Consider the following 16854-nt stretch of genomic DNA (forward strand, 5'->3'; position numbering starts at 1 on the left):
ACCGAGGCCTGGTGGCGTCGGCTGCTGCGTGGAGAAGACAGCAGCACTGTCCGACCTCAAAACATGCACAACAAGCGGGATTTGTGACTCTGTCTTCGATTCTTCAGTCGCTCTGCCGGACGCGCTCGCTTTGTCGCGAGGGTCACCTGTGCAAGCCGTGTGGACGCCCAGAATAGCCTCCCCTGGCTTAGCTAGACTGAGAGATATTGTGCACATGGTCAGCCTCTACAATATATACGCTGACACTTTACCTCCCAGAGCTCGTCCCGGTCCGTCACGGCCATCCTCGGCCTCCGGAGGGCCCCTGGCCGCGGCGCGGTGCGGCGGCGTCACAAATCCGACGTCAGTTCACCGGGACGCGATCGGGCGATCTGAAGTCCAACTAGGCGTATGGATTGCCCGCCCAGGGCTATCACCTGGACCCCTCAATGGACGCCTGCGGTGCCGCCCCCACGAGGTGTTGTTCACACCTGTCCAACCATTCGTGCAGCAGGGACGCGCTGTGTGTGGCTGGCAGCAAACTCAAATGACGACGGGTTGCAGCCTCGTAGCTCAACGGCAACATTGTGCATGAGGAAGGCTGATAGAAGTAGCACCAGCCACACAACCAACAGCTTCTGGAGAGTATGCGGAGCGCAAGCAGCCGGTGATCAAAGGCGTGTGTTGCTGTCGGTGGCAGATTGCCACAGGGACGCCGGCGCTTCGGTGCGTGGCTTCGTCACAATTTTCCACCGCTCAACTTGGAGGCAGTGTGTCTAGTAGCGTGCTACACCTATGACGGCGGACCTCACTGGGGCGCCGACGTGCGACGACCGTCTGGGATCGAAAGACGAAACCGCGTCCTCCAGGAGCTCGTGCAGTCTGCAGAGCGCGCTCCGGAGCTCTGTGGCGGAAAATTTAAAGGGAACGTGGTGGCTTCCCACCGCCTCTGTATGTGCCCAATAAAGTGCTAACACGACCCTCGGGCAGCAGGGGGTATGTGGCGAGCGCACGGAGGCACAGTTAGGCCGCCGTGATATCGCCCTTCCGGGCACCCCGTTTCGGTAGCCGTTTAGGGGTTAAGACTTGCATTTACTCACCTGTCCAACATATCGCCCTCCGCGGCCGCCGCCGGACCTAATGATCGCTCGTCTGCAGCAAAAGCAGCGAAGCAGCGGCCGAGCGCGATGGAGTCGAGCGTGACTGCGCAATAGCACGGCCCGGTGATGGACGAGAGCGCGGCCCACGAGGGGTCGAGACCGAGCGGGACGTAGTCTGCCGCCTCGGGAAGGTAGTGCCACGCCCCCGCAAAGATGAACGGCAGCTCGGCGAGAGGGCCGACAAGGCCGACAAGCAGCGCCTGGGTGCCGGGAGCAGGTCACGCAGGCCGGGGGGGGGGGGGGGGAATAGAGAGCTGCTGCGTGGGCTAGCGCACCAGCACTGCAGAGGCGAGTGTGCCATCGAGCGCTGCCCACTGGATCGTGCAGGCGATGGCCAGCAGCGCAAGAGAGGAGCTGGGAGCGAGCGCCGAGAGCTGCAGTATTTCTGATAGCTTGATGATGGCCACAGTCGACGCGACAGCGGCGGCGGCTCGTGCTGGCGGCGCGTACTCTGCCATCGTGCTGAGCCGGCGTGTCCCAACTACACGCTCAGCAGCGGCGGGAAGCGCGCCACCGAGGACCGCGTAGGTGAGAGCCAGGAGCGGCGGGATGAGCAGGCTCGTCCGCGCCTCGCCCAGCGGCAGCGGCAGCGACACGGGTAGCACATCATACCGCAGTAGCGCCTGGTTGTGGACGGCGTCAACCAGCGGCCCCGCGGTCGCGCCAAACCCGCCGAGCCGCAGCAGCACGCCAGGGCGGAGCGTGTCGGTGCGTAGTGGCGGGGGAGTGAGGGCCAGCAGCTGCACCGAGAGCGAGTGGATCGCCATTCTTCGCGGCACTCCTGTTCACGCGCGACTTCGGGCACTGTTGGAATCCGGATTTCCGTCTGTGGAGTGTGCTCGGTGATCCGAAGGTCGCCCGCAGGCGCATTTTGTATACCGAGGCGGTGCCCGGTGCCGAACCTGTCGGACATTGAGACAGCATGTAGATCCCTGGGCGAGGGTGATGGCGTCCCCGTCGGGTCAGGGAGGCTGAAGGCGGACGCCAGCAGCCCCGTGGAGGTAGACCGCTCGTCTAGCCAATCAGCCTTAAGCGAGCGGTCTGGCCGTTGGAATGGCCGAGGTTGGTGGACTTGCGTCCCCGCACGCCTCACGCGGCCTCTGGCTGGAGCGGGATCGCAAGCGAGTCCCCCAGGCCGGCGCGCGTCTTCCGAGAGAGGAGCGGGAGCGAGGGACCTCCTTAGAGCTTAGTAAGCCGGCATGCAGGCGCATGCACGGCCGTTCAAGAAACTTTCCCAGCCATTGGAATGGCTGCGCTCCCGCCCCTCACCGGGCCGAACGGGTAGTAGGCGTTGGCGCCGAAGAGGGAGGAGTCGCCGAAGGACGGGTAGTCGTCGGTCATGCGGGGGCTTGCGGGGGGAGGAGGAGTCGGCGAGCAGCAGGGAGGAGAAATGCCTGAGAGGGTGGGGAGGGAGGCGTGAGGCGCGAGGTGAGGGGCGTGGGGGCGCGGGGCGCGGGGCGTGCGTGGGACGCGCGGCGTGAGGCGCAGGGCGTGAGGCGGGAGGGCGCGGGGGCAAGGAGTTGTGTGTGTGTGTGTGTGTGTGTGTGTGTGTGTGTGTGTGTGTGTGTGTGTGTGTGTGTGTGTGTGTGTGTGTGTGTGTTGGTTTGTTTGTGCGAGGGCTGGGCGGGGCAGGGCAGGGCGGCGGCGAGCGGCGAGCGGCGTCGGCGAGATCGGCGACGAAGAGAGGCGATGGTGACGTACACGGCGGCAGTGTTCACGGCGCTGGTGGCGGCCCCGCGCAGCGGCGGCGGCGCCCTGAGTGAGGCAGACTGCCCTGCACAGCCTGCTGGGCACGCTCCCGGCGAGCGGCGCGCCATGCGGGCCCGCCGCGGGCGACGCGGGCGGCGAGCCGACACGCGTGTCGCAGGCGTAGACAGCACTGGCGAAGCGAGGCGGCCGGCGCCGGCCCCGGAGGCGGCTGCAGTAAGAGCAGGAGGCAGAAGTCACTGTCCAAGGCGTACTGAGCAGGCTGCCATCGAGCAGCGCGCCATGCGGGCCTGCCGCCGGCGACGAGATTGGAGAGCCGACAGGCATCGAAGAGGTAGCCGCAGGTAGGTACTGAGGAGGGCCATCGCGCCCGAGGCGGTCCGCGCCGGCCCTGCAGGCCGTCTCAGAGAGCCTGGCGAGGCTGTACAGAATGCCGAGAGCATACTGAGCAGGCTGCCGTCGAGCGACGAGCCATGCTGGCTCGTCGCAGGCGATGAGGTCGAGGAGCCGATCGGAGCGTCGCAGAGGCTGCAGCCGACCAGCGACCACTGCCGTTCGCCCTCGGGCCCAGGGGTGGAAGGCAAGCTTCCTGGCGTTTCTGGCGAGCGTCCAGACGTCGCAGAGCACCCGGCAGGCGCGCAGCGATCCAAATTTTTGCTCACCGCACGGCCGTGCAAGCCGTCGGTCGGTGGTGATGGTCGGCGTCGGCGCGCGCGCCGACCAACGCGGCGGCGGTGGGCGTCATGACTCATGTGGCGGGCGTGGGACCACATTGTGCGAATTTCGGCGGTTCGTAATCCACGTAGACATCAAGAGTCTGGAGTGTGGAGACAGCCAAGTGACAGGAACGTGGCAAACGGGGGCGACGGGACGCGGTCGATGGCCTCGCCCGCGCGCCTTTCCTTTACGCGATGCCGATGGCTGCCATCCTTTTAGGGCAGCCTCCCCGCCCGCTATGTGTGGGCACCCTATAGCCACGTCGAGCCGGAGCGTGGTGCGTGGACCGGTGGAGGGTGGATGGAGCGTCGCGAGAGCGTGGCCTCTAGAGGCCCCCCGCTGCGGCGGCGCGCCTGCATGAACTGCATGCTGCAAAGACCAAAAAGTGCAAACCAGCCTGGGCATGTGCTGCATACCGCGCACAGCACACCGCACATGGTGCGCGAGATAACTCATCTGAAAGGATGATAAAAGCAAGAGAGGAACAAGCAAAGTGCTCCAAGCGCTCCAAAAACAAAACACCCCGACGGCGCATACGCTCTCTGAGCTGCCGTCTGACGCACAGCGGCGGCGGCGGGTGGGGTGTGACGAGCTAGGCGGGGTGCAGCGTTTCGAGGGCTGCTCAGAAGCCGAACGCCTCCATCAGGTCGTCGGCCGTCGCATCCCCGCCGTGCACGTCCACCTCCGAGGCGTCAAACTTGTGCAGGCCGCCCGCCGCCTTCTTGCCCGACGCCTCGAGCTCCTGCATCTTCCGCACGCGCTCCTCCTCCACCGCGGCCGCCTCCTTGGCCTTGCGCGCCAGGTCCTCCTGCTTCTTCTTCAGGTCCGCCGCCTCGTCAAAGGCCGGCGCCGCCGCACCGGCGGCGGGCGCCTCGCCCGCCGCCTCCCCCCCGAGGTGGAGACCAACCTTCACGGTGCTCTCCGAGGTCGCCTGGATCGTGACCAGCTCCGACGACCCGTTGGCAGCCGCTTCCGCCGCTGCGGGCGCCGGCCCAGGCGCCTCCTCCTCGTCGCCGCCGCCCTCGCCCACGTCGCCAAAGCCAAACGCGTCCATCAGGTCGTCGGCCGTCGCGTCCCCGCCGTGCACGTCCACCTCCGAGGCGTCAAACTTGTGCAGGCCGCCCGCCGCCTTCTTGCCCGACGCCTCGAGCTCCTGCATCTTCCGCACGCGCTCCTCCTCCACCGCGGCCGCCTCCTTGGCCTTGCGCGCCAGGTCCTCCTGCTTCTTCTTCAGGTCCGCCGCCTCGTCAAAGGCCGGCGCCTCCCCCGACGCCGAGGCCCCCTCGGCCGCCTCCTCCTCCTTCTCCTCCTCCTTCTCCTCCTTCTCCTCCGCCTTCTCCTCCTTCTTCTCCTTCTTCTTCTTGGGCGGCGCCGTCTTGAGCCACTCGCGCTTGGCGAGCAGCTCCGTGTGCAGTGCGGGGCAGTCGTCCGACGAGGCCGGCGCGGTGAAGCCCAGCTTTGCGAACGAGGCGAGCGAGTCGACCGAGTGGCTGAGCTTGGTCGGCTTCGGCTTGTGCGGCGCCGCCGCGCCGCCGCCCGGGCCGGCCGTGCCGCCCTTCCGCTTGCCCTTCTTCGACTTGAGCGCGGCGAGGTAGTCGTCGTCGTCGTCGCGCTTGAGCACCTTGGTGCCCTTTGGCGCCTCCTCAGGCGAGACCTCCTTCTTGGCCTCCACCTCGACCGCGGCCTTGGGCAGGTACTTCTCGACATAGCTGATGAGCTGCTCGCAGAGGTACTTCTCCTCCTCCCACGGGTCGCGCTTCGCCTCCTCCTCCTCCTTAGCCAGGCGCCACGCCTCCCGCTCCGCCTCGCGCGCCGCGTTGCGCGCCTCCCACTCCTTTTGCTTTTGCTCGCGGATCGCCTTGGTGTAGGCGAACCACTCCTTGCGCTGCTCGTTGTGCTCGTCGCGGATGCGGCGCACCTGCGCGCGGGCGGCGATGGTCGAAGACGAAACTGCGGTGGGTGGCGGCCCGACCGGGTGCGGACCGAGGGAGGGACGCCGCCGGGGGCGAGGGCGGGGCGAGGGCGAGGGCGGTCCGAGGGCGGCGAGGGCCGGGGCGAGGGCGGGGCGAGGGCCGGGGGAGAGGGAGGAGAGGAGGAGCCGGTCGAGGATAGACGCGCGGCGGGGGTGCGGGTGCGGGGCCCTCCGCCGCGCCTCGTCGCGGATCTCGCCGATCTCCTTGCGCAGCTGGTCGCGCTCCTTGTAGAGGGCGGGCAGGTCGGAGCGCTTTGCGTCCTCCTTCGCCTTGGCCGCGTCCATCTCGGCGCGCCACTTCTCCTCCTCCTCCTTGGAGGAGTTGAGCTCGGCGTTCTTGGCCTTGAGCTGGGTGTACAGCTCGTTGTGGTGCTCCTTGACCCCGCGCAGCGACTCCTGCGCCTCGTCGAACTGCTTGATCATTGGCTTGTTTGCGGCGAGCCGCTTGATGTCCTCGATGATCTTCTTGTCCTCCTTGACCGAGGTGGAGGTGGTCTGCTGCTGCATCTCCAGCGCCTGTGAGGCGAGGCCACGGGTGTCGGCGCGTGCGCCGCGCGCCGCCGCCGAGGCGTGGCCCGAGCGAGAGTGGCCGCTGGCTGCGTCCGGCCGGCGGCCGCCGAGCCGCCGCCGCCCTGTGGGGGAGTGGTGTCCCTCCGCGCGCGCTCCGCACCTTGATCTTCCGCTCGATGTCCTCGACGGAGAAGAACTGCAGCTCCGCCTTTAGCCGCTGGGTCAGGTCCTGCTGCTGCTTCTTGAGCTCGTCCGCCGAGGAGATCTGGTCATAGATGGACCGCTTCTCTTGCAGCAGCCGGCGCGATTCGGCGCGGACCACGTTGAACTTGCTGCGAGCGGCCGTGAACTCGGCGTTCTCGGTCGGCTGGTTGCGCGTGTCCACCGTCGCCTTGATCTGCTCCAGCCGCGCCTGCTTGTCCACGAGCTTGTCGTCCTGCTCCTGCAGACGCTGCTTCAGCAGAGCGTCGTCTGGCTTGCTGACCTTCTTGATCTCCTTTGGCTTCTCGTCCTTGGGCTTCTCCTCGACGGGCCCGGCATCCTACCGCCGGGACAGGCGGGGGTTGGAGTCACGCGGAACGCAAAAGCAGCAGAACACCATCGGTTCTGCGTGCAGCGCTCCCGGCGCAGGCGCTGAGACCGCCTCTGCCCTCTGTGCTTGGCTGCCGCCGCAGCCCCGTCCCGAGGCACGCACACGCGCAGCAGAAGGCCGTGTGTGTGTGGCGTCGCCGCCGGTGGCGCGCACCGTTGGGACGGGCTCAGCGTTCGCGGCCTCTTCTGCTGCCATCAGCTTTCTTGCGCTTAGCGCGGAGCCACGCCGCCCCTGAAAGATAGGATGCAGGCAAAAAGAAAGCAGCGCCAAAAAACAAGCCGCTTTCGCACGGATCGGCCCTCTTTATTTCGCGACCTCGGCCTCACGGGTCACGGCGCAACCCGGCTCTTTCTTGGAGCACTTACTTGGTCTTGGAGTGCGATTGGTTGGTAACCTCAGTCCTCACACCCAGGGCAAAGAAAGAAAGAGTCTGAGGGAGGGTGTAGAGGATGTAGAGTGTAGAGCGCTGTAGAGCTGTAGAGCTGTAGAGCTGTAGAGCGCTGTAGAGCTGTAGAGCTCTACATCCGGCGCGTGACGATGTGAGTCCGATGTAGAGCGATGTAGAGCGCGATTTTGCTGTAGAGTTGGTTGTAGAGGCTCTACAGCCAAACCGCCGGGAAGGCAGTGACTCAAAGAGGTCGAGTCGCACTAATGGGGTGTCTCCGAGCTTACTGGAGCTCTGATGGACGGCCCTGACTATCCCTGACACACAGAGAGTCACTCTGACGGCACACAACACCCTATAACTGCGTCATGACCAGCCTGCCATGCGTCGCCGGTGCCGCATTCGTCGCTGTGCTTCGTTAGCAGGCGGTGGACTGTCGGCTGCGAGGACGATCGCATTTGCGCGAGGCGAGGCGGGCATTGCTGCGCGTTGCATGCGCCATGACTCGCGCCAGCGCGTGCGGGAGCTCCTGGCTGAGCGTTGAGTCCAGGCGAGTTGCGCTGGCCACTATCGCTACGCCGAGCCGAGCTGACGCGCCGAGGCGCCGGCCAGTCGCAGCCGTGAGGCATGCCACAGCAGCAGAGGCACCTGCCACCCATTGGGCGGGCAGACAGAACGCCAGGGCAGCACTGGCAAGTGCAACGCGCCTCATGTCGGAGAGCGACCGTGCCTCGTTCGCCGCTTACGATGTAGAGTTTGTTGTAGAGATTTCACGTTGTAGAGCGCCTCTACATCGCTCTACAACGCACCCGCCTCGTCACGCGGCGGATGTAGAGCTCTACAGCTCTACAGCGCTCCAGAGCACTCTACATCTCTACATCTCTACAGCGCTCTACACTCTACATCCTCTACACACCCCTAGCTACACCCTCCCTCAGGCCAGATGATCGGCATCGGGTTGCGGGCTAGAGAGCCCTAGCCCTGGGGGGTGCGCGTTCGCAGGGAAAGGGCCGTAAAGTAAACACGGGTCTCCGAGGGTTGGTCTGCGCTTTGGGTTTCCCCTAGCTGCGGAGCACCCCCCCTCTACTCGGAGCTATAATGGACACCCCAGCCAGACACGCACACGACGTACATCCCCACTCGACGTCACCCCTCTGGCCTCTGGGGCTCTCCTATCCTCCCGGTCCTCCCCTCGGCTCGCTTTCCGCTGGTCGGGCAGCGGCTGCGGAGCCCGCCTTCCCCTCTTATGCTTCTTCGGCCGCGGCCCCGTCGCCGTCTCGTCTTCTCTGCCTGATCCTGTTGACTCCGCCTCCGGCGATCCCGTGCCCGACTCCCCGGGCGAGGGCGGTGGCGTTGGGTCGTGTCGCCTCCCCTCCCCGGGGGGTCGGGCCGGCTCTCCTTGGTCGACGAGTCGCGCCCGCATCCGCGGTCTCTCTATCGTACTCGGCTCGCCCCCCCCCTCCACCGGCTCCTCGTCGAGCTCGGGGGGTCGCGGCCCTCCTTGTCGTAGTTCACGATGGTCCGGCTGTGCCGCCGCGACGGATCTGCCCCCGGCGAGTTCGTGTGTCCCGACTCCACTCGCAGAGGCCGAGCCAGCTCGTCTCTCGCCTCCTCCGGTAGTTGACCCCAACCCCCACCTGGAGCCCCCGGCGTTGGCTGGGCCGCGCGCCGGCACGAGCCGCGCCATGGCGGGCCGAACCTCCCGCCTGTGGCTGCGGGTGACGATATGTGCGCAGAGCCGAAGGCTCTGCCAGAGAGCACCAACACCAAGGCCATGACGGGCCACTACACACCGCCTTCCCCGGCGGGACGCCCCACGGGCCGCGGCCCGAGGCGCCGCGAGGGGGCGAGCAGGGCCACGCGAGCGTCTCGCCGCAAGTGCATGCTGCCATCCTGGCCGAACTGGCCGATGTGCGAGCGACGGTGGAGAGACTCAACAAGATGGACAAGATGCGCAAGGAGAAGGAGGCGCTTCAGGCACAACTCGGCCTCCGCGCCCGGCCGCCGCCGAGTTCACGGCTGCACGCGGCGGCGCCGCTGGCCCACCAGCCAGCGCGCGCCGCCCCGATGACGATCGGCCGTCGATCCCGAGGCACGAGGGTCGTCGGTTGAGCTAGGGAGCCTGGCGATGGACGCCACCGCGACCCCTCGTGGGGCATCTCTCTCGCCGTCGGCGAGCTCTCCGGACGATGGGGACCCCGACGCAAGCCCCGTGAACCACACCTCCAGCGGGCGAGTCAACCGGTCTCTCGCGGACGTGCAGCTAGCGCCTCTGAGCGCGGACGCGTGCAATGCCGGTAGGGGCACCGGGGCGCCGCTCTATGGCGCGGCGGCCCCCGTTGGCGGCGGCGCCGGCGCGGGACCCCCGGTCCCCGCAAACCTCGGGCCTCACGGCCAACCATTAGGAACTCGCCCCCGCGACATGGCACAGCAGTGGTCGCCTGTGACAGGGCGGCCGCGGTGCACGTGCAGGTGGCGCCGGCGAGGGCGACCCCCCCTCCCCCCCCCCGACCAGGCGTCTCTTGTGACGGCGACGGTGGAGGCGATCCGGCACAAGGGTCGCGGCGAGCTGGATGGCCAGGAGGGCTAGTTACGGCGCTCGTAGGCGCGGCAAACGTTGAAAGAGCTTGCACGCGGAGCAGTCCAGATGCGGAGAGCGGCATTGTGCACGCGGAGCTCCAACGTGAGTGCATTGCCGTTCTCACGACTGCGTCGCATATAGGCGGGCCGGCTCCGGTGCTTTGCTTGCCTGCGTTAGGAATTCTAGGGCCAGCGCCAGAGCAGTCCATTTGAGAGGGTCGTCTGGCTTGCTGACCTTCTTGATCTCCTTTGGCTTCTCGTCCTTGGGCTTCTCCTCGACGGGCCCGGCATCCTACCGCCGGGACAGGCGGGGGTTGGAGTCACGCGGAACGCAAAAGCAGCAGAACACCATCGGTTCTGCGTGCAGCGCTCCCGGCGCAGGCGCTGAGACCGCCTCTGCCCTCTGTGCTTGGCTGCCGCCGCAGCCCCGTCCCGAGGCACGCACACGCGCAGCAGAAGGCCGTGTGTGTGTGGCGTCGCCGCCGGTGGCGCGCACCGTTGGGACGGGCTCAGCGTTCGCGGCCTCTTCTGCTGCCATCAGCTTTCTTGCGCTTAGCGCGGAGCCACGCCGCCCCTGAAAGATAGGATGCAGGCAAAAAGAAAGCAGCGCCGAAAAACAAGCCGCTTTCGCACGGATCGGCCCTCTTTATTTCGCGACCTCGGCCTCACGGGTCACGGCGCAACCCGGCTCTTTCTTGGAGCACTTACTTGGTCTTGGAGTGCGATTGGTTGGTAACCTCAGTCCTCACACCCAGGGCAAAGAAAGAGTTTAAGGGCGAAAAGAAAGAGGTGTTGCTGAGGTGAGCGGCAATTCTTCTGTGTACCTGTGTTAGTCCTCCCATCCCTCCCTCCCTTGGATTCCCTGTGTTCTTTCTTTCTTTCTTTACCTGTGTTAGCGCCAGTGCGCGCCAGTCCCGTGCGTGCCCAGAAAGAAAGAAAATAGACAGCCAAGGGAGGGATGGGAGGACGGCACGCCGCCACCACACAGGGATTTTAATACAGGGATTTAGTCCCGTGCAGACGCCGCAAAATTCGTCCGCAGAGAAGTCCGCGCCAGTCCGCGCCCTTGTCGTGCCAGTGTGCTGTGAGAGGCTGTTGAAAGAATTCTTCCGAGAGGGCACCCCTGAGGTGCACGAGGATCGGAACAGGCGTGTGACCGCAGTAACGACAGCGATGCGGCTTCTGCTAATCGCAAGCGCGGTCGGACTGTCTCAGCAGCTCGGCGCCGTGCCTGCGAGCACGGCACGCGTCCAGAGGAGCAGGTTTCCGGCCGCCGGTGCAGAGAAACCGACAGAAGACCGCGGAAACCCACCGAGTGCGCCACCCCTGGATCTCAGGAGCGCGGCGCCACGCGCTGTCGAGGCTCACCGCGGTGCGCTCCGCTCGCGTCTCGTTGGCATCGGCTCGGCTGCGCCGGACACCGTCGTGACCAACGAGCAGGTGAGCCCGCCGCCTCCTCTTCCCGCTCCCGCTGGCTCGCACAGGAGCTGAGCGCTCCCCGCCGCCTCGTCGCAGCTCTCGTCTGTGGTCGAGACTTCGGACGACTGGATCTCCCAGCGGACGGGCATCCGGCAGCGCCACCTGCTCGCGCCCGGCGAGGGCCTCTCCACGCTCGCGGCGCGGGCGGCGCAAAAAGCGCTCGAGAGCAGCGGCGTGGACGCGGCCTCGGTGGAGCTGGTGGTGCTGGCGACCTCGAGCCCGGACGACCTGTTTGGCGACGCCGCGCACGTCGCGCGCGAGGTTGGCGCCACCGGCGCCGTCGCCTTCGACCTCACCGCTGCGTGCTCCGGCAGCCGCGCTGCGCGGGCGAGGGAGGCGGCCGCTCTTTCTCCCGACGCCGCCGCCGCCCGCCGTCGCAGGTTTCCTCTTCGGCGTCACCACCGCGTCGCAGTTCCTGCACACTGGCGCGTATAAGACGGCGCTCGTCATCGGCGCCGACGCTCTCTCCCGCTGGGTGGACTGGAGCGATCGCAACACGTGCGCTGCGGGGGAGGGAGGGGAGGGGAGGGATGGGAGGGAGGGAGGGGATGGGAGGGAGGGAGGGAGGGAGGGAGGGAGGGAGGGAGGGAGGGAGCTCGGAGTCCCCCCCCCCCCCCCGCACACACACAGAGAGAGAGAGGGGGGGGGGGGAGTGGAGCTGCACCCTTCACCTCGCCCGACGCCTCCACCTGGCCCGAAAGGTGCGTCTTGTTTGGCGACGGCGCCGGTGCAGTCGTGCTGCAGGCGAGGCCTCGCCCCTCCGCCCCTTCTCTCCTCCTCTCCTCCGCCCCTTCTCTTCTCCTCTCCTCCGCCCCTCCTCTCCTCCGCCCCTCCGCCCCTCCGCCCCTCCGCCCCTCCGCCCCCTCCGCCCGCGTGCAGCCGTGTCACTGGCGAGCCTCCGCCCCTACGGCGCCCTCTCCCGTCGCCCTCCCGCCTCGACCCCTCTCCCTCCGCCCGTCCGCCCCCCCAGGCCGCCGTCGACGGCGAGGGAGAGGAAGGCGTGCTCGGCTTCGCGCTGCACTCGAACGGCTCTCTCTATATATAGCACGCCGCACTCGCCCGCCCCCCAGGCCAGACCTCGGCACTGGCACCGACCCTCCGCCCACACTGCCTCCGCCCTCTCCCGCAGCCTCCGCCCCCGCCCCGTCTCCCCCCACCCCACCCCACCCCCACCCACCCGCCCCCTGCCCCGCAGGCGCCGGACGGCCCGACCTCTGCCTCGGGTACGCCGGTGCAGAGCGGCCGCTCGCGTCGGTCGCGTCCGTCACCACGGGGACGTACGCGCCCATCTCGATGGTCGGCAAGGAGGTGTACAAGTTTGCAACCTCGCGCGTGCCCGAGGTGGTGGGGGAGGCGCTCGAGAACGCGGGCGTCACTGCCGACGAGGCGAGCTGCGCGTGGCGGAGTAGCGCGAGGCCGCGCGGCTCGCGTGAGACGGGCGTGGCGCGACCGCGTAGGTGGACTGGCTGCTACTGCACCAGGCCAACATCCGCATCATGGAGACGGTGGCGAAGAAGCTCAAGATCCCGATGAGCAAGGTGATCAACAACCTCGACGAGTACGGAAACACCTCGGCGGGCTCCATCCCGCTCGCGCTCGACGCGGCCGTCCGCGCCGGCAAGGTGAAGAAGGGCGACGTCATCGCCATGGCGGGGTTTGGCGCCGGCCTCTCCTGGGGGTCTGCCGTGGTGCGATGGGGCTGAGCGCTCTGGCTGCGGCGCGCGGAGACGCCCGGCTCCGCTTGACCCTCTCCGCCATCCGAACAACCCGCCTATCCACCCGTGCGGTTCTCGCGCACGCGCTTTCGTGCCGTGCCTGACTGGGCGGGCGACTGCACCACTCGTGTCGAGCACGCTTTGCATGTGGCCATGTGTGGCATGTCGCGAGCCGTCACACACGTCGGACCGCCGGAGCCCCTGTGCTCTCTCCGTCTCTCCCTCTCTCTCGCGTTGTGAGTCTCGACCTCCCTCTCTCTCTCTCTCTCTCTCTCTCTCTCTCTCTCTCTCTCTCTCTCTCTCTCTCTCTCTCCCCCCCCCCCCTCCCTCCCTCCCTCTCTCTCGATCGATCCCAGTTCCCCACCCGCTCGCTAAAACACCATCGTACTGTACTGTAAGACGTCCTTGCATCTTGCTGAAGTCTTGCAATTCATTGAATGGATTCATATCTTGTCAATAGTTCAATTCTTATAATCTATTTTTGTTGTATAATGTAAAAAGGAGAGCGCAAAGATTTCGCGTCAGGGCTCAGGGACGGTGCTCGGTGGAACTCTGGAACAGCCAGAGCCCACGAGACCCCAACGGAACACAGGAAAGTGGAAACGAATCGTGGCACGTGTGAACCCGGAAACGCATATGAGCAGGACGTCGAATATAGGAAACCGAGATGGACACGGACGTCCTATCGAACGCGCAATCGCATAAAACTTCTAAGTTTCTATCGGGTCAGCCCCCACTCCGATAGTCAGATAGGCGCGGATAGCGATACGATTGCAGGGCTCCCCCAGGCCCAGCACGCAGCACCCAGGGGGTCCGCAGCGCGCCAAGAATGCTAATCCTCTAAAATCTGTGAGGATTCAGGATTGAAGCATCCGCTTTTCAGTGTACAGTGAGGTCAAAGTGGGTTTATGGATGGGTAAGTAAGAACGGTGGTCGGTGCGGGACACGAGGAGGCAGGCGGACCGTCGACCGATTCAGGTCGGCCCGGAGGCCGGAGCATCAGAGTACTCGTGAGGGGCGGCGCTACGAGAACTTTTGGCGATGGACAGCGTCTTTTTTCCTGCCGCCAACGTTCGTTCGTTTTCGCAGTTCGCGCCTTCCACAGCCGGCGCGGTGGCTGCGTTCGTTCGAGTTCGGAGTTCACGAAATCCGCGCGAACTCGAAGGGCTGTCGCCGTCCTCGCAGTTGTGGTCGCGGCCATTGTCGCGGCGAGCAGCGCCGGCCTTTACTCCGAGTTACTCGCTAAGCTATGTGAACACACCAGTGAGGGAGGGCGAGACGATCGAGGGGTCCTGTACCACATGCGGAATCGACACAGATCGCACATTGTGGCAGCAGTCAGCAGTGCATGTCTGATAGCTAGAGCAGCAGCGTCAGGGTCGCAGGGTCGGATCGTGTCAAGCCTCTCGCCCGGCCGGCCGCGTGCAGACGTCGGCCTGTCTGCTGTCTGGAGTGATCTGTCGGCGGTCAGTACGACCGATCAGGTCGGAGTTTTCTGATGGTTGGAGGGTCTATCTGTGTGTGCTCCTCGAGATCTTTCCAAATCTGCCCTCTACTTAACCGTCCTTAATCGGGAAGTCGGTGCTAGTATGTGTTTGTTGAGACTAGTAGAGCCAGAGCCCCGTTTCCGCACTGCTGCGCGGCGCACGGTGCCTCCGGGGGCCCCCGCGCCCCCTCAGAGGTGTGGTGGCGGCGTGTGCCGTCCTCCCATCCCTCCCAGGGCTGTTTTAGTCTTTTTAGTGCCAGGTTTGTAAATAAAGAGAACTTGTTTCGGCCGGGCGATTTTTCTTCTTTTCCACGGCAATGCCCTCCCCCACCCCCCCCTCTGTCTGTTTGTTGGCAGGGAATTTGGGAGAGTCGGCCTACCGAGGACTCACAGCTTACCCTCTCCCCTCCCCCCCTCTCCCGCCGCCCCCTGGTCGGCCCATCAGGGCCTCGCCCCAGGCCGTTCCTGTCGGGCCGACCCACACAATGCCGGAGACGGACGACCTCGCCACGCTCAACAGTCTCGATGACGCCGCGGTGGCCAGCATCCTCGAGGATCGCTACAGCCGCCGCCGCATCTACACGCGCGTCAACTCGATGCTCATAAGCATCAACCCATACGAGGAGCTCGGGCTGTACTCGACTGCCGTGCTCGACGAGTACTGTCGCGTGGGAAACGGAGGGCCGCCGCCGCCGCCGCACGCCTTTGCCGTTGCAGCCGAGGCGTTCAGCGGGCTGCTGAGCTCGCAGTCGCAGTCTGTGCTGGTTACAGGCGAATCTGGAGCTGGCAAGACGGAGACCTGCCGGCGTCTGCTGCAGTACCTCGCGCACGCCGCGAACCGCGGTGGCGCCGCTGACACGCGCGCGCTGCACGAGGCGCTTAGCCAGACCAGCTGCGTGCTCGAGGCGTTTGGCAACGCGCGGACCGTGATGAACGACAACTCCTCGCGGTACGGCAAATTCCTGACGCTCCGGTACGACAAGACGGCGCGCTTGCAGGGCGCCTCCTTCTCGACCTTCCTCCTCGAGCAGACAAGGGTCGTGCGAGTCGCGCCCGCCGAGCGCAGCTTCCACGTCTTCTACGCCCTGCTCGCAGGCCTCTCCTCGACGGAGGCCGCCGAGCTGCAGCTCGACTGCCTCGCCCCGAACGGGTACACATACATCGCGACGTCCGACGCCGTTGGCGGCCCGGCTGCCGCCGACGAGGCTGCTCGCGACGCCTCGGCGCTAAGCGAGATTGGCGCCGCGCTCGAGTTGCTCGGCACGCCGCGAGCGACGCAGTGGCAGGCGTGGCGCGTGCTGGCGGCGGTGCTGAGGCTGGGGAATGTGGTCGTTTCGGCGGCGGCGGACGGCGGCACGGAGGTGGCGCGCGTGGACGAGGGAGAGAGCGCCGCCTCCCTCGAGGCGGCCGCGCGAGGTCTCCTCACACCTCCACCTGTGAACGGCGTCTCTTCACACCTCCAGGTGTGGAAGCAGGCGGCCGCGCAGCTTCTCGGCGTCTCGCACACGGCGCTCTCTTCGGCAGTCACCACGCGCTGCCTCAAGGAGGGCGGCGGTGGGAGGCAGTCCACCCTCGCCTCGCCCTCCACCGAGCCTCCCCCGAAGCCTCCCTCAGGCGGGCGGGGAGTTCATTCAGACCCCTCAGACGTGCGCCGCCGCCGCAGAGGTGCGAGATGGGCTCGCCAAGGCGTCGACTTCTGAGAAGCGGGTCGGAGCTCTCGCTCTGGGCACGGCTCGGAGCGTGCGTGTGTTGTCGCGGTAGGCGCTGTACAGCCGACTCTTCGACCGGCTCGTCGCAGCCATCAACGACTCGCCGCAGGTTGCCGGCTCGGACGGCGGCGGCGAGGGCGGAGGAGGGAGCGGCGCGGGGCCGTTTGTCGGGCTGCTCGACATCTTCGGCTTTGAGGACTTCGAGTCCAACTCGCTCGAGCAGCTCCTGATCAACTTCAGCAACGAGCATCTGCAGGCCATCTTCAATTCGATCATCTTCAGCGCGGCGCAGGCCGAGGCCGAGGCCGAGGGCGTGCCGCCGCCGCAGTTCGACGCCGAGGCGGTCTCGAACGTCTCGACCATCGCCCTCTTCTCGGCGCCGCACAGCGGCCTGTTTGCCCTCCTCAACGAGGAGTGCGTCTTCCCCAAGGGGACGGACGAGTCCTTCGTCGCCAAGCTGCACGCGGCGAACAAGGAGCACTCGCGCCTCTCCGTGCTGCAGCCCGAGGGCTCCGCCTTCCGCGTCGCCCACTACGCCGGCAGCGTAAAATACCAGGCCAGTGGCTTCTTAAACAAGAACAAGGCCCGGACCCGCCTCCTTCCTCGTCCGCCTCTGACGAGGCGCCGTTCACAGCCTCCCGTGAGGAGTAGGCGCCCTTCTCGGAGGACCTCCTCGTCCTCCTCCGCACCTCAAGCGAGCGGCCCCGCCGCGGCGGCTCCGCGACGCCACCTCAACTCTCACCCTGCCGCCTCCCTCCCTCGCCCCAGGCGAGCCCTTCGTCGCAACGCTCTTCGCGCAAGAGGCGGCCGCGCCTCAGGCGAGTGCCTAGCGCCTGCGCTCTAGCGCCTGCGCTCTAGCGCCT

The 16854-nt window shown here is 66.6% G+C and overlaps 3 protein-coding genes across 3 annotated transcripts; 2 read left to right on the forward strand and 1 right to left on the reverse strand.

Moving 5' to 3' along the window:
• Nucleotides 1-4002: 4002 nt before the first annotated feature.
• EMIHUDRAFT_461104 (hypothetical protein) lies at nucleotides 4003-6860 on the reverse strand. Its single transcript, XM_005794515.1, has 3 exons — nucleotides 6791-6860; nucleotides 6206-6586; nucleotides 4003-6051 (listed from the first exon to the last, which is right to left on the reverse strand). The coding sequence occupies exons 1-3, from the start codon at nucleotides 6830-6832 to the stop codon at nucleotides 4186-4188; spliced, it is 2289 nt and encodes a 762-aa protein (XP_005794572.1). The 5' UTR covers nucleotides 6833-6860; the 3' UTR covers nucleotides 4003-4185.
• A 3875-nt stretch (nucleotides 6861-10735) lies between these two features.
• On the forward strand, nucleotides 10736-12784 carry EMIHUDRAFT_447603 (hypothetical protein; the record flags this gene model as incomplete). Its single annotated transcript, XM_005794516.1, has 8 exons — nucleotides 10736-10864; nucleotides 10940-11042; nucleotides 11118-11391; nucleotides 11462-11579; nucleotides 11783-11825; nucleotides 12052-12109; nucleotides 12277-12422; nucleotides 12539-12784. The coding sequence occupies exons 1-8, from the start codon at nucleotides 10776-10778 to the stop codon at nucleotides 12782-12784; spliced, it is 1077 nt and encodes a 358-aa protein (XP_005794573.1). The 5' UTR covers nucleotides 10736-10775.
• A 1983-nt stretch (nucleotides 12785-14767) lies between these two features.
• EMIHUDRAFT_194887 (hypothetical protein) lies at nucleotides 14768-16821 on the forward strand (the record flags this gene model as incomplete). The annotated part of the gene is made up of 5 exons (XM_005794517.1): nucleotides 14768-15643; nucleotides 15746-15805; nucleotides 15897-15947; nucleotides 16044-16596; nucleotides 16760-16821. 5 exons carry the CDS (start codon nucleotides 14768-14770, stop codon nucleotides 16819-16821), a joined length of 1602 nt encoding a protein of 533 aa, XP_005794574.1.
• Between the last annotated feature and the right edge of the window lie 33 nt (nucleotides 16822-16854).

Source organism: Emiliania huxleyi, assembly GCF_000372725.1.
Source record: "Emiliania huxleyi CCMP1516 unplaced genomic scaffold EMIHUscaffold_1, whole genome shotgun sequence".
NCBI lineage: Eukaryota > Haptophyta > Isochrysidales > Noelaerhabdaceae > Emiliania > Emiliania huxleyi.